This window comes from Lepus europaeus, chromosome 5 (genome assembly GCF_033115175.1).
Source record: "Lepus europaeus isolate LE1 chromosome 5, mLepTim1.pri, whole genome shotgun sequence".
NCBI lineage: Eukaryota > Metazoa > Chordata > Mammalia > Lagomorpha > Leporidae > Lepus > Lepus europaeus.
In genome coordinates this window covers 103,018,080-103,032,092 of record NC_084831.1, presented here as the reverse complement: position 1 = coordinate 103,032,092, position 14,013 = coordinate 103,018,080, and the positions used below count along the sequence as shown (strand labels likewise).

The 14,013-nt window shown below is 51.2% G+C and overlaps 1 protein-coding gene across 3 annotated transcripts in view; it reads right to left on the bottom strand.

The window, feature by feature from the left end:
• ELAPOR1 (endosome-lysosome associated apoptosis and autophagy regulator 1) overlaps positions 1 to 14,013 on the bottom strand; it is a 109,158-nt gene that overhangs the window by 26,618 nt on the left and 68,527 nt on the right. For 2 of the 3 annotated variants that reach the window (XM_062191881.1, XM_062191880.1), the window contains 6 exons: positions 10,598 to 10,718; positions 8,068 to 8,260; positions 3,082 to 3,229; positions 2,551 to 2,631; positions 1,890 to 1,995; positions 1,614 to 1,763 (listed from right to left, as the gene is read on the bottom strand). In XM_062191881.1, the coding sequence (XP_062047865.1) occupies positions 1,614 to 1,763; positions 1,890 to 1,995; positions 2,551 to 2,631; positions 3,082 to 3,229; positions 8,068 to 8,260; positions 10,598 to 10,718 (799 nt within the window). Of the gene's footprint in view, positions 1 to 1,613; positions 1,764 to 1,889; positions 1,996 to 2,550; positions 2,632 to 3,081; positions 3,230 to 8,067; positions 8,261 to 10,597; positions 10,719 to 14,013 lie in introns of those variants that run through there. The other variant, XM_062191882.1, reaches the window with a different exon arrangement.

Below are 14,013 nucleotides of genomic sequence, written 5' to 3'. Positions count from 1 at the left end.
CCGCGTCCTGTTTTTCAAATGGGGGTGCCTTAGGAAGCTATCCAGAACTATGAAAAGAGGCTGCTTCCAGCTGTCCCCGCCCTACGCTGTGTTCCAGGGAATACTGGGTTTCCTGAAAGCATCTACTTTGAATGGAAAGGATGCTCAGGTTGGTAAAAAGTAGCAACAGCCACTTTAATAGCTCCTGCTATTAAAACCCTAGTGCTCCCAGCCTGAGTTGATCAACCCGCAATGTACACACGTCTCAAAACTTAGCAAATACATACAATCATTACGAGGCAATGAAAATTAAAACTTTTTAAATGTTGGTGCTCTTGGGGCTGCTATGGTGGTGTAGTGGGTAAAGTAGCTGCCTGCAAAGCCAGCATCCCATATGAGAACTGGTTCGTGTCCTGGCTGCTCCACTTCTGATCAGCTGCCTGCTAATGGCCTGGGAAAAGCAGTAGAAGATGACCCAAATGTTTGGGCCCCTCTACCCAAGTGGGACACCAGATGAAGCTTCTGGCTCCTGGCTTTGGCTTGGCCCAGCCCTGGCTATTGCAATCATCTGAGAAGTGAACCAGTAGGTGGAAGATCTCTCTCTCTCTCTCTCTCTGTAACTCTTTCAAAATGAATAAATAAATCTCTTTAAAAAAGCTTTGTGGGGCCAGTGTTGTGGCATAACATGTTAAGCCACCTCTTGCAATGCCAATATCCCAAGTAGGCATCAGTTCCAATCCCGGCTGCTTCACTTCTGATCCAGCTCCCTGCTAATGCACCTGGGAAAGCAGCAGAAAATTGGCCAAGTTCTTGGGCACCTGCCCCGTATTTGAAGCTCCTGGCTCCTGGCTTCAGCCTGGCCCAGCCCTGGCTGTTGTGGCCATTTAGGGAGTGAACCAGCGGATGGAAGCTTGCTCTCTCTCCCTCTTTCTCTAACTCTGCCTTTCAAATAAATCTTAAAATAAAAAACGGTTGTGCTCTTCAATATGTAGCCTCATGATTCTTATAAATGAATTTGGATAATAATTTTTATAAGTTAGAATGTATAAATGTACACTCCTCTTATCTACTGTAGCTGTTGCTTTTAATTGTAACCTTACAATAGGTAAGGTTTCATTTTTAAAAAGACGTCACTGCTTTTCTATGAAAAAAAAAAAAAAAAGGGTTTCAGCCCCTTTCCCTAATTTCCTGGTCCCCCGAACTCTGAGCTGCTTTCCCTTTAGCCACTGCACCATGGCCTTGTCAACATTTAATAGACTACGTGACTTATTACGCAGGCATCGCTTATTCTCACGGCTGTCGTTCTGTATCTGCCTTCCTCCCACGGGGACGCACACTCCATGAAGATGAGGGCCTTCATCTATTTTGCTCACTGATGCGTCCCAGGCACCTAGACTACAGCCTGGCCGACGGGAGAGGCTCAATGGATATGTATTGGGTTCTTTTCTATTTCCAGAGTGACTGATGGAGCTCTGGATGGGCAAGGATCTCCCAGGGCCCAGGGAGGAAGGTTTTAAGAATGCCCATCTGCAGCTTGGCCAGAGGAACGCTCCTCTTGCTGGTTTCTCCCCGGGTGTTAACTGGGGACCCCCCCCCCCCACCAGCCACACTCTCGCCACTCCCAGGCACATCACCTGCGTATTTGTCAGGGTCACACGGGTGGCAGGAGGTTTCCCCTTTATTGGAGTACGAGTTGGCCGGGCAAAGTTTGCAGAAGGAGGAGCCCTGCTTGTCGGCGTAGGTGCCGGGTTTGCAGGGGAAGCACTCAGATGTGTAGGCCACCCCTAGGTAGGAAGAAGCGCACAGACAAGCCAGCAGTGAGCCCCTGGGAACTGACTCTGCCCCTCCCCACCAGAGGCCAGAGGCCGGGAAGTCAGCCCCCAGTGCAGGCCCAGCCCGCCCTCCCGTACCTGTGATGGCGATGTTTCTCACCAGCACAGGCTTGGAAACCTTGGACCACACTGAGAAGGCCGTGGTTCTCCAGTAGAGGACGTTATTGCCTCGATTTAGCTCCACCTGAAAACCACCGACAGGAGGCGCCAGTTCATCTCAGAGACGGGTGCCGCTAACCAGTGGGTTTCGCCTCTGCTGGGGCTCCCTCCTCTCTCACAGCCTTAGAGAGGGGGCAGTGCTGATTTCTACCCTCCCACTCCTCTGCGTCAGCTTTGCCCTTCCTCCCATCTTGACGCAGCCCCTGTCTCTTTCCAAGCCTCACCTGCCCTCTCTCATATGCCACTCGCATCTCTAATGGCCAAAGCCGACCAAGGGGTCCGCAGGTGCTGACAGTAGGGTGCCTGGCATTCCCTCATTCCTCCCTGGTTCTACGGAGCACAGGTGTCACCCACCGAAAAATTCTGCCTTAAAGCTGGAAAGCTGTGGGTCCCGGGGTCAAGCCACGGGAGCACAAGCCTGACCATGGCGCCATCCCCTCGAGAGGAGAGGAGCTCCAGTAGCATCCTCATTATTCTGCTCGGGACAGGTGGGAGTGCAGACTGGGAGTGGATGCTCTTCACGGAAGGGCCCTCGGTCCCTCCTCTGGGATCTGCAGGACCAGGCTGCGGTGGTACTCACGCTGTGGAATTCCCATCCTTTCTCGGTGGTTTTCATCCACCTGGAGTCATCGGCGTTGGGCTGGCACTGGTCGTTCTGAACCTGAGGCAGCAGGAGGTTGGGATCAGAGCCCCATCTTCCCAAGGAAAGAAGTGCCTTACCCTCTGTTGCACCAGCCCCCAGGAGGACCTTCCTATGGGACAAGGGCTATCAATTTCCATGAGGGACTGAGCTCAGGACCCATGGGTCTAGAAGCAAGGCATGAGCTAACGGCACACACAAAGCATCTGAAAGAACTTGCAATCCAGAGGCCGCTTCTACGCTGTAGTTACCGCTGAGCGGGGCTACAGGACTCTAAATCTCTCACGCCCTCCGCGTCCACCTCCTTTGCTTTTTGCCTTTTCCTCCTTGCCTTCAGAGGCCTCGGCTCATTTGGCCCAGAAACCAACTGTGATTTCCCACGCAGGACCATGATTGTGATTGTCTCCTGCGAATGAACCCCAGCCTCACAGCGTCCCAACCTCCCACCCTCCCTCTTGGCCAGGGGCTTACAAAAAACTCAAAGATGATGCTGGAGTCTGGGTAGTAGTATTCGAAATTGACCGTGCCGGACTGCTTCAGGTTGACAGCGTACATCAGCGTGGCTGTGCACTCATCCGTGTTGGAGGCGATGTAATCGCCCCTGGGAACCCACTTGGACCTGTGAGAGAACAGGAACCAAGTTCACCGGCATGAGCACAGCCCCTCAGGCTTCGGGCCAAGTGTGGGTCTTGGCGGGGAGGGGGGGCAATCGCAGACTTGTTTGTGGTTCCCATGGTTCACAAACTGAAATGTGAGCCTGGAAAGGCTCTGTAGGAGGGACCAAAGGAGCTCAGAGGCAGATCAAGGAGCGTGGGATCCAGCCAGGAAGAGGAAGACGCACCGGTACACTTCCGTACCATGCAAAACCATGGCAGGTGAAAGGGAGAGGTGTGTGTGTATGTGTGTGTGTGTGTGTGTGTAGCATTTATTGGTTGCTTACTATAGTCCAGCATGGAACTACATGTTTTATATTCGTGATTTCATCATAAGCAGATGTGCTATTTTTCCATTAAATGGATAAGGAAACTGAGGCTTGAAGACGACCTTGCCCAATATCATGAAGCCAGCAAGTGGCAGGGCTCAGATTCAAACCCAGGTCTGCTCAACTCCAAAGCTGTGAAAGGAAGCCACTAGACACAACTGTTCTTCATAGTATGGCTGTGTCTTGTCACCTGTGGTTAGGAATTGAGATTGTTGCCAATTTTATTATTATTATTATTATTATTGCTATGGTGTACATTCTGTTAAGGACGTTCTTGTTCCTGTGTCCTTCTACACATGTCTGAATGGAGTGGCTGGGAGGAGAGCCGCCAGGTGGGAGGGTGTGTGGGCCTTCAGCCTCCCCAGCCACAGCCACGTGGGTCCCCAAAGGGGCTGCATCATTTTGCACCCAGCAGCGGCGCTGGAGAGTCCCTGTTGCTCCACATCCTCTCCGACTGCTTCCAGTAGGATGTGGCAGGAAGTAAGTGTCTAAATGGGCGTGCACTCTCATTTCCTGGACTTCTAGTGAGGCTAAGCATCTTTTCATAGCTTATTTGCAATATGGATTTCCTGTGCTGGTTATATTTTGTTTTTGTTTTTGTTTCAAGATTTATTTATTTATTTATTTGAAAGGAAGAGTTACAGAGAGGCAGAGGCAGAGAGAGAGAGAAGTCTTCCATCCACTGGTTCACTCCCCAAATGGCTACAATGGCCAGAGCTGCGCCGATCCAAAGCCAGGAGCTTCTTCCAGGTTTCCTATGTGGGTTCAGGGGCCCAAGGACTTGGGCCATCTTCTACTGCTTTCCCAGGCCATAGAAGAGAGCTGGATTGGAAGTGGAGCAGCTGGGACTTGAACCCGTGCCCATATGGGATGCTGGTGCTTCAGGCTTTACCCACTACGCCACAGTGCCGGCCCCTATACTTTGTTTTAATTCTCCTTCGACTGATTGGCTGGCCTGTAGATTCTGTGAGAACAGAAGCCAAATTTGTCTTGCTCACTAATTTATTCCCCCCAGCACCAGGGCCAGGGCCTGGCATAGGGGAGAGTCTCAGGGATTATGGGTATGGGAGATGGATGCTCTGCCCAAGGCCAGCCTAGCTCTCCAACTGCCTACTTATGCTAGTGAAGGGAACCTCAACATCAGTCCACAAGTGTCCAGAACAACACATGGTATTTGCAGCTCTCCGGTAGTCAATGTTAGTCTCAAAACGGAAACATATGAGCTGAGCTCATCCAAAACGCCCTGGCTAACCCAATGGCATTGAATTCTCCTTGTTGGAGGAGGCACACCAGTGCCAATGTGTTCCCGGGACCAGCTATAAATAACTCCTGAAGTTTGATGAATAAATAAAAGGATGTCATGAGCAGGTAACAATGCAAAATGCATCACAATTCTGATTTTTGTCCGTGCTGTCCCTGGTGAAGACATTTCACGTGCAATAATAACAACATCTAGACTGATTTCTTGTGCTTGTATCAGTCTAAATTCTCTACCTGCATCATCTCATTTAACGCCTACCACACCCTGCAAGAAGAGCTCTGGCATTCTCGTGGTGAGGAAAGAGAGGCACCGAGGTGCTGGGATCTGCATGTGATATTTTAATTCCTAATGTGTTTACATCTTTCTAACACTTATGTCCATCTTGCATGCTTGTTTCACTGACCCAGCGTTTGGGCTTTTGCTCTTTCTTCTCCACTAACAAGCCACACCCTTCAACCACTGCCTCTTCACTCTTCTTCCCCTTTGCATATTGCAGTCTCTGACCTTGAGCTGTTTCCAGCTCCATAGTCCTGGGACATTTTCTCAGGAGCCTTGTGGGGGGGGAGGGATCTCCCGAAGGGCCGGGATCCTGTGCCGACACTCTGTTCAGTTGGTCTGTTTTGTTCCCAGTTGTTTATTTGTGCCATATAACACGTTAGAGGCTGAGGACAGAGTGACAAACACTATAGGTCTATGGGGTCAGAGGTGGTTTCTTGGAGAAACTGACTTTTAGGCAGAGACCTACGGGTTAAGATGGAGTCAGCGGGGCCAGCACTGTGGCGTAATGGGTAAAGCCACCTCCTGCAATGCCGGTTCCAGTATCATATGCTCCACTTCCAATCCACCTCTCTGCTATGGCCTGGGAAAGCAGCAGAGAATGGCCCAAGTGCTTGGCCCCTGTACCACGTGGGAGACCTGAAAGAAGCTCCTGGCTCCTGGCTTTTAATCGGCTTAGCTCCGGCTGTTGCAGCCATTTGAGAAGTGAACCAGCAGATGGAAGCTGTCCCTTTGTCTCTGTCTCTGTTTCTTGGTCTCTCTCTCTCTCTCTAGCTCAGCCTTTCAAACAAATAAATTAATTACTTAATTAATCAATAAAATATTTCAAAAAATAAAACAGTCAGCTAGGGGCCAGCATTGCTGCACAGGCATCCCTCATCGGAGTGCTGGTTTGAGTCCCAGCTACTTCACCTCCCATCCAGCTTCCTGCTAACGTAACTGGGGAGCCAGCAGATGATGGCCCCAGTGCTTGGGCCCTTGCCACCCATGTGAAAGACCTGGATAGAGTTCCTGGCTCCTAGCTTCAGCCTGGTCCAGACCTGGCTGCTGTGGTCATTTGGAAAGTGAATCAGCAAGTAAAAAAATCTCTCTCTCCTTGCCTCCCCCTACCCACCCAGTCTGTTGCTCTGCCTTTCAAATAAAAATAAATACATAATTTTTTCCTTTAAAAACAAAAAGGAGTGAGCTAGGGGGAGGGACAGGGAGGAGCATATTTGAAGGCCTCAAGGAGTGGAGGGCAAGGCGGCCCGTGCGACTGAAGTCCAGCAAGCAGAGGGAAGGTGCTTAGAGAGGCTGGGAGATGGGTGGAGGGAAGGTAGGAGACTTTATTCCCATAGCAGTAGGGAGCCACAGAATCCAGTACTACGGTTGGATTTGTGCTCTTAAGTTCAGGCTGGCTGCTGAGTGGATCAGGGCCAGGAGGAGGTCAGGAGTGGAAACAGGAGAGCCAGCTGGGAGGCTACAGAACAGGCAGAAGAGGATGCTGGCTGGGACTGGGTTTGGATCAGTGGGGCTGGGTCCAGGAAAACACACAGCTGAATGGGAGAGACAGACACTTGAGCTCCTGGGGACCAGCTCCATGACGGCCTTTCTGGGGGACAGTGGGAGAAACCACAGAACCTCTTCAGGTGGCCACGTCTTCTCCTTTGGTACAGAGCTGAGACATCCTGTCCCTCCGGGGATGTCCAGAGGCTGCAGCAACATGTACTGTGGAAACACAAGCTGTTCCTAACCGGCCACATCCTGGCTGGCTGAGGAGTAATGGTTCCTGGACACTCCGCGCGGTCCTCGGAGAGAGGAGAGGCCGTTCCTCTGCATGGGGGGCACTGGCTGGGCGAGCCACACCTGCACCTTGTCCAGGAGCACGTGGTACCTTCCATTAGGCCTCCAAGGGCCCACACACTCCCTCTCCCTCCATCTTTAACCTTCTCTGCCTGTATCTCCACTTCCAGCAAAACTGAGCTCTAAAACAACATTAACATGGAACCACTGAGGGTTTGCTGCTCGGCGCAAACAATGGTGCTTTTAGGAGACTTAAGTACACGAATGGAAGACCGTGCTCTCAATTTTAGAAATCCAAGTGTAACCCCATTCTTCCGTCCTTTTTAGCCATTTGACTGCTTGAGTATAGGGAGACTTTCAGTGACTTTCCCCTCATACTCATTGTCAATACTTAGCAAAGCCATGACCATTGCCTTCTGCACGTTGTCATCGGCACTCCTGCTACCTGGGGCCCAACAGTGCCCTGTGTTATCAGAAGATGGCAGTATGGGGCAGTAGGAAGCTTGGGCCTGGGTTTGAGTTCCAATCCCATCAGGTGCAAACTAGACAACCAAGGGCAAGTTGCTTAACATTGCTGAGCCTCCAATTTCCCTTCTCTGTCTCAGTAATAACTTTATCACCAGGTTCTTGTAAGGATTGTGCGTGTGTGTGTGTGTGTATAAGGGTGTGGCTTGGAAGATCTCGGTCGGCACTGGCCCCAGCGCTAGTCCTGCTGGATCTCCACAACACCCATGAACTGAGGTTGAGCTGAAGCCGTTTTAGAAGTGGACAGCAAAGCCAGGAAGATCCCCCAGTGCTTTGCACGTTGTATCTCAGTCAAGTCGAGGAAGCTTATTGGCAGATCTGGGATCCCACAGTGGAAACCCAATCGGGTTTTATTGTAAGCAGATCGGGCCATTTAACCCCTGGTCTGCTTACCCACTGCCCTCCGTCTCCCCATGTCCGTCACCTCTCCCGGACGCCTGTCAGTCACTGGTATACGCGGGTCAGTGAGAGGGGGCCAAGGCGGGAGGCACACCCAGCAGTCCTGTGGGGACCTGCTATAGTCCCACCCCCGCCCCAGCAGCCTGCCTTCTGCTCCCCTCCACACGTCCCATCCAGCCCCAGAGGCGCCAGCAGGGTCGCCCAGCGAGCCGAGCCGTGTGCGGGAACTCACAAAGTGCAGTTCTCGGTGGACTCGTTGGTGCTGTCGTCGATCTCCATGTTGGCGGAGAGGCTGGCAAAGCCGTGGGGCAGTTCATCCCACTCGTCGAAGCGGATGCCCGTGCCCAGGGAGTAGCGGCCCTCGGCACATGGCTTACAGGACTGGTCCTTCATATCCAGGAACTCCCCAGCATTGCAGGAGAAGGCTGGAATGCAGGGCGGGGACAAGGGAGGGCTGGTGAGGTCAGTGCCATCCCAGGAGAAGTAGACAGGCTCTGAGCCTCCTACAGGGAGGGGCTTGGGGAGGGGGTGTAGGAACCACTGCCATTAGGGCCATAGCATGGATCATGGGGTTCTGTTCACACTGGATGCACAGAAGAGGCAAAGCCATGGAGACAGAAAGTAGACTGGGGTGGGGGGTGCTGGCGCTGTGGCGTAGCAGGTAAAGCCACCGCCTGCAGTGCTGACATCCCATATGGGCACCAGTTCGAGTCCCAGCTGCTTTGCTTCCAATCCAGCTCTCTGCTATGGCCTGGGATAGCAGTAGAAGTCCTTGGGCCCCTGCACCCACGTGGGAGACCTGGAAGAAGCTCCTGGTTCCTGGTTTTGAATCGGCGCAGCTCCAGCCATTGTGGTCAATTGGGGAGTGAACCATCGGATGGAAGACCTCTCTCTCTCTCTCTCTCCCCTCTCTCTGTGTAACTCTTTCAAATAAATAATAAAAATAAATCTTAAAAAAAAGTAGATTTGGGGCCACTGGGAGTTGGTGGTAGGGGTAGATCTGGGGTGGGGAGAGCTTGTTAATGATGGGAGACTTCTTTTAGGTGTGGTTAAAATGTTCTTCAATTAGAAAGCGATGATAATTGCTAGGAATATTCTAACAATCGCTGGATTCTGCTCTTAAGTTTAAGGCAAATTGTATCTCAATAAAGCTGTTTAAAAATAAAAAGGTTCAGGGTCACGGCTGTGCTGCCTCACTGAGGGGCTCTGGGCTGATCCCTGGAGTCTCGGCCTCAGCCGTTGTGAGAGCTCCGCAGTGAGGGGGATGCCGGGGGCTCTCGGGCTGGCCCCCTGAATGGCGCACTGCCCTTCAGCTCTGCAGCTCCCCTCAGGCTCTCTGGCCTCTGCCGCCTCCTTTCTGGCTGTACTGCCACCGTGCTGGCCGGCATTCTCCTGACCTGCTAACCCAACCACTGCAGTGCCCTCCGAACGAGCTGCCTATTGCTTATTTTTGCTCATTGAGGGGCCAGAGCTGTCACCCTCAGCACTGATACGTGCTACCATTCTCCTTATTTACAAATGAACGAGGCACTCGCTTTTGGTTATAAGAGTTAAGCTCTTAGCTTGACATTCGACCTCTTCCACAGTCTCCCCCAAACCTAACTTTCTGGCGAGACCTCCCACTATAGATCTTTCTCCACCTCAAGCCCAGCTGTGGCCGACTGTGCTGTTTCCACCCCAGACCCTACGCTTCCCCACCTTGGAACCTGGGCTCTCGCGATCCTCTCGGCTGCTCCTGACTCCCACCCTCTCTCCCAACGTGTATGTCTGAACTGCTCCGGGGAGCGCTGGCTGGGTGCCTGGCACGGACACTGTGGGAGTTCCACAGGGATTTGCTCACACAGCGAGTGGGAGTGGGAGAATGAGCGTCTGCCCTTCCTCCATGCTTTGCGTTCCTGAAGGCAAGGACTGCGCCTTACCCATCTCTGTGGTTCGCACAGCACGTGCGCATCACAGGGCCGACACGGAGCAGGAGCGCACTGGAAGCGGCTCACATGCCCCCACTAGGCGCACCTCAGATCTGCTCAGGTGTCAGCGCTGTCCACTCACCAACTTACTCGCCTGCTGACTCGGGCCCTGGGCTATGCTGATGCTAGAGTTCAACACCATCTATCTCCTCTCAACCCTTCCAATAATTCCTTAATACTGGCTCCTGATTTTTATTCTTGTTCTTTCTGCGTTTTAAGAATCATGTGGGGCGGGGGGGGGGGGGGTGGGAGCTGCTTGGTGGCTGTGGATAAGTAGCATCCACAGAGTCACCGAGGCAGGGACAGGCGCGGAGGCGAACCACAGCCTCTCTGGTCACACGGTCAGATCCACCACCAGAAGATCCTGTGCCCGAGAGTGACCCCCTGCACTTTAAAGGCCTGTCTCTGCAGAAATTCATCTTCGCTGGCTTCCTTTTCTAGAACGATAGCGCACTGCAATGTTCCCTGATGACTGACTGTGGCTGGTGGGTATAGATTGGAGAGAAAAACACAAGCAAAAAGAAACAAAATATATGCAGACAGAAAAAAAATCTGAATGCACACAGCTGGAATTGCATATATGCACTGATGAGGCCTGAATTTTTTTTTTTTTTAACATAAGCAAATTCAGATACCAGTCTGCCTCCATGAAATAGCATTTCTGCACCAAATTTCAGAAGGGTTGAGGAGGGTGACTAACGGGGGGGAAGATCAGATTTCCTAAAGCAGCTGCCCTGCTGGGCAGAGCCTAGCTCGGGTGGCCAGGGAGGGCCCTGGACCAGGGTGGCGGCTTACAGCACTCGGTGCCCTTGACGGGGTCAGGGAGGCTGGTGCACAGGCCCGGGGTGTGCGGCACGGCGACCCTCCACCTGGAACCCGTGCTGTCACATGCGGTGTACTCATAGTGGTACTCGGACTGCAGGGGAGAAAACACAGGGAAACGTGCATCAGCAGTGGTCAGACGTAACAGCCCCCCCCCCCCCACACACACACACATGCTTCCCAACACGCTGGCTGCTGACTCTCATCATCGACTCTGGGACTCCTGGCAGGCTGTGGGCGTCACAGTGCTAAAGTGATTCCAAAACATGTACGGGAATGACGATAGTTTAGACCATTCCTTTCCACCAGGGTCTAAGCCCTGCCGGTACATTTTGGGGCACTGGTATTTGGTGCAGCAGTTAAGATGCTCCTTGTGATGCCCACATCCCATCTTGGAGTGCCTAGATTCAAGTCCCAACTCTGCTTCTGATTCCAGCTTCCAGCTAACGTGTGCCCTGGGAAGCAACAGGTGCTGGCTCAAATGCTTACACCCCTGTTTCTCATGTGGGAGACCTGAATTGAGTTCCTGGCTTGGGCCTGGCCCAGCCCTGGCTGATGTGGGCATTTGGGGAGTGAACCAGCAGATGGAAGATCTGTCTATATCTCTGTTTTTCCAATGCATTAAGTAAATAAATATAAATAAATTTTAAATATTATTAAGCAAAGTCACAATTTTTAAAAAAGACTTATGGGGCCAGCGCTGTGGTGCAGCGGGTTAACACCATGGCTTGAAGCACTGGCATCCCATATGGGTGCTGGTTCAAGACTTGGCTGCTCCACTTCCAATCCAGCTCTCTACTATGGCCTGGGAAAGCAGTAGAAGATGGCCAAGTCCTTGGGCCCCTCCACTGCACCTGCATGGGAGACCTGGAAGAAGCTCCTGGCTCCTGGATTTGGATCAGCACAGGTCCAGCCATTGCGGCCAGTTGGGGAGTGAATCATCAGATGGACAACCTCTCTCTTTCTCTCTGCCTCTCCTCTCTCTGTGTAACTCTGACTTTTGAATAAATAAATAAATCTTTTAAAAATATTTATTTTATTTATTTGAAAGAGTTAAAGAGAGAGAGAGAGAGAGTCTTCCATCCACTGGTTCACTCTCCAAATGGCTGCAAGAGGCAGAGCTGGGCCTATCTGAAGCCAGAAGCCAGGAGCTTCTTTTGGGTCTCCCAGGAGGGTGCAGAGGCCAAGCATTGCTACTCCATGCCCAGGCACATTTGTAGCTAGCTGGATCGGAAGTGGAGTTGAACCAGCGCCCATATGGGATGCTGGCATCGGAAGTGGTGGCTCTACCCACTATGCCACAATGCCGGCCCCAGTATGAATCATTTTTAAAGGCATGTTTTGGTAACTCTTTGCTACTATGTATAAACAATGTCCTGATGGGACAGAAATAAGAGAAGGTTGGAAACAGGTGAATTTTTTATTACTAGAAGTATGAGCAGGGGCATTGCAATGGAAGAATGTTCTAAATGGAAGGGCTGATCCACAAAGAATTTATAAAAGGCTGCAAAGAGGTTGTATTTCTATTTCCCCATGTTCCTCACACTCCATTCTGCCCAGAAGGATTCTGAATTCCCACTTGGGTTCTGTGAAAATGTCATATTTATCCCAGGCAGGAGATGAGCTCTTATCACGTGTGCTGGTTCATGCCTCATTTCTCTGTGCAATGGGAATCTCACAGTTCACTTGCTTCAGTTGAACTAAGAATAAACTGAATAGCAACAACAGAACAGCCAAATCAAGCATTAAATAAAACAACAAAAAAAAGCACTGGTCGGAAGAAAGAAAGCACAACTGATTTGCCAAATGTCCTTGAACATTTCTTGTTCCTTTAAATCTTGTAACAAACAACAGACTGTGGAATTAATGTCGAGTTTGAATGACAGGTTTTTTACAATCTGCACTTCCCTGAAACCCTATTTAAGCCCAGGGGAACTTTGTATTACCGTACCTGTGAGAAAAATAGGATGATAACCCCCACCAACCCACTTGCAAATATGAAGGAATGACACGTATAACTGCAAGAAACGGAGACTGAAAATGAGGCCGCTTTGAAGTTGGTTAATTAATATATCAGGATCCAAAGGAGAAAGCGTTAGCTTTCAGAAGAAATAAACACACTGCATCTCATCTGTTCTAAGCTGTGTGTTTAACGTCCACAAAACCAAGGTGTGTCTTAGAAATGGCCCAGGAACCCTTGGGTTGATATTTGAACTGATAGAGCCCTTTATGTCTCTGTGGCATCTAAAGAGTGGTGTCTCAGACTTGCTGAAATACGGTACACACGTCAATTCTGCTCTTGTGGTTGAAGGGACGTGGGAACAGGAGAGGACAATTTTCTATTTTCTTCTAGTATAAATATTTACCAAACCCAGGTTGTGTGCTTGGCTTGTAGAGGGACGAGATGTGCCCTGTGGGGCTCAGGACAGCAGCACATAAAGTCCGCTTTCACCTGCAGGGAGCAGGTGCAGAGCAGGGGGAGGAAGTCGGGAGAACGAGGAGACCAACTTTTGACCAGAATCTTCGGCTCTGGATTTAGGTGTCAGTGTGATGCACAAAATAAGAAACATCAGGGTGGGAATTCTCCTACTCCTGGTCACTCTCTCTCTCTCTCTGGTTCCTTTGTGCCTCGTAATTTTAGTCTTTTCCTCATCTCAGAGGACTCCAAGGATAAACAAGGGAACTACCCAGGAAGCACACTGGTGCCAGTCCTGAAAATAATGCTTTCAAAAGGGTTTTGCTGGGGCTGGCACTGTGGCGTAGTGGGTAAAGCCGCTGCCTACAGTGCCGGCATCCCATATGGGCACTGGTTCTAGTCCCAGCTGCTCCATTTCCCATCCAGCTCTCTGCTATGGCCTGGGAAAGCAGTAAAAGATGGTCCAAGTCCTTGGGCCCCTGCACCCACGTGGGAGACCTAGAGGAAGCTTCTGGCTCTTGGCTTCCAATCAGCACAGCTCTGACATTGCGGCCCTCTGGGGAGTGAACCAGCGGATGAACGACCTCTCTCTCTGCCTCTGCCTCTGTACCTCTGTAACTCTGCCTTTCTTTAAAGAAACAAACCAAAAACAAACAACAAAAATAAAGAGGGCTCTGCTGCTGCAAGCACGAGGGGTAGACCAAAATCCAGACTATGTAAATTGCATGGCAAACTGCATGAAGAAGGCAGAAGGAATGGAGCGTTCTGCCTGCAGACATCATGCTGCTCATTTGCCTGGTGCTCTCACAGCTCCCAAACACCTCCACAGCTCCCTGGAAGGCAAGTAGAGCGGGGTTGCTTCCTTCGCTGTACAGATAAGAGAGCTGACTCTCACGGGAGTGAAATAGCTTGTCCAAGGCCACCTGTAAGTCACTGACCTAGAACCTGGGCCACCAGGAATCCCCCACTCTCG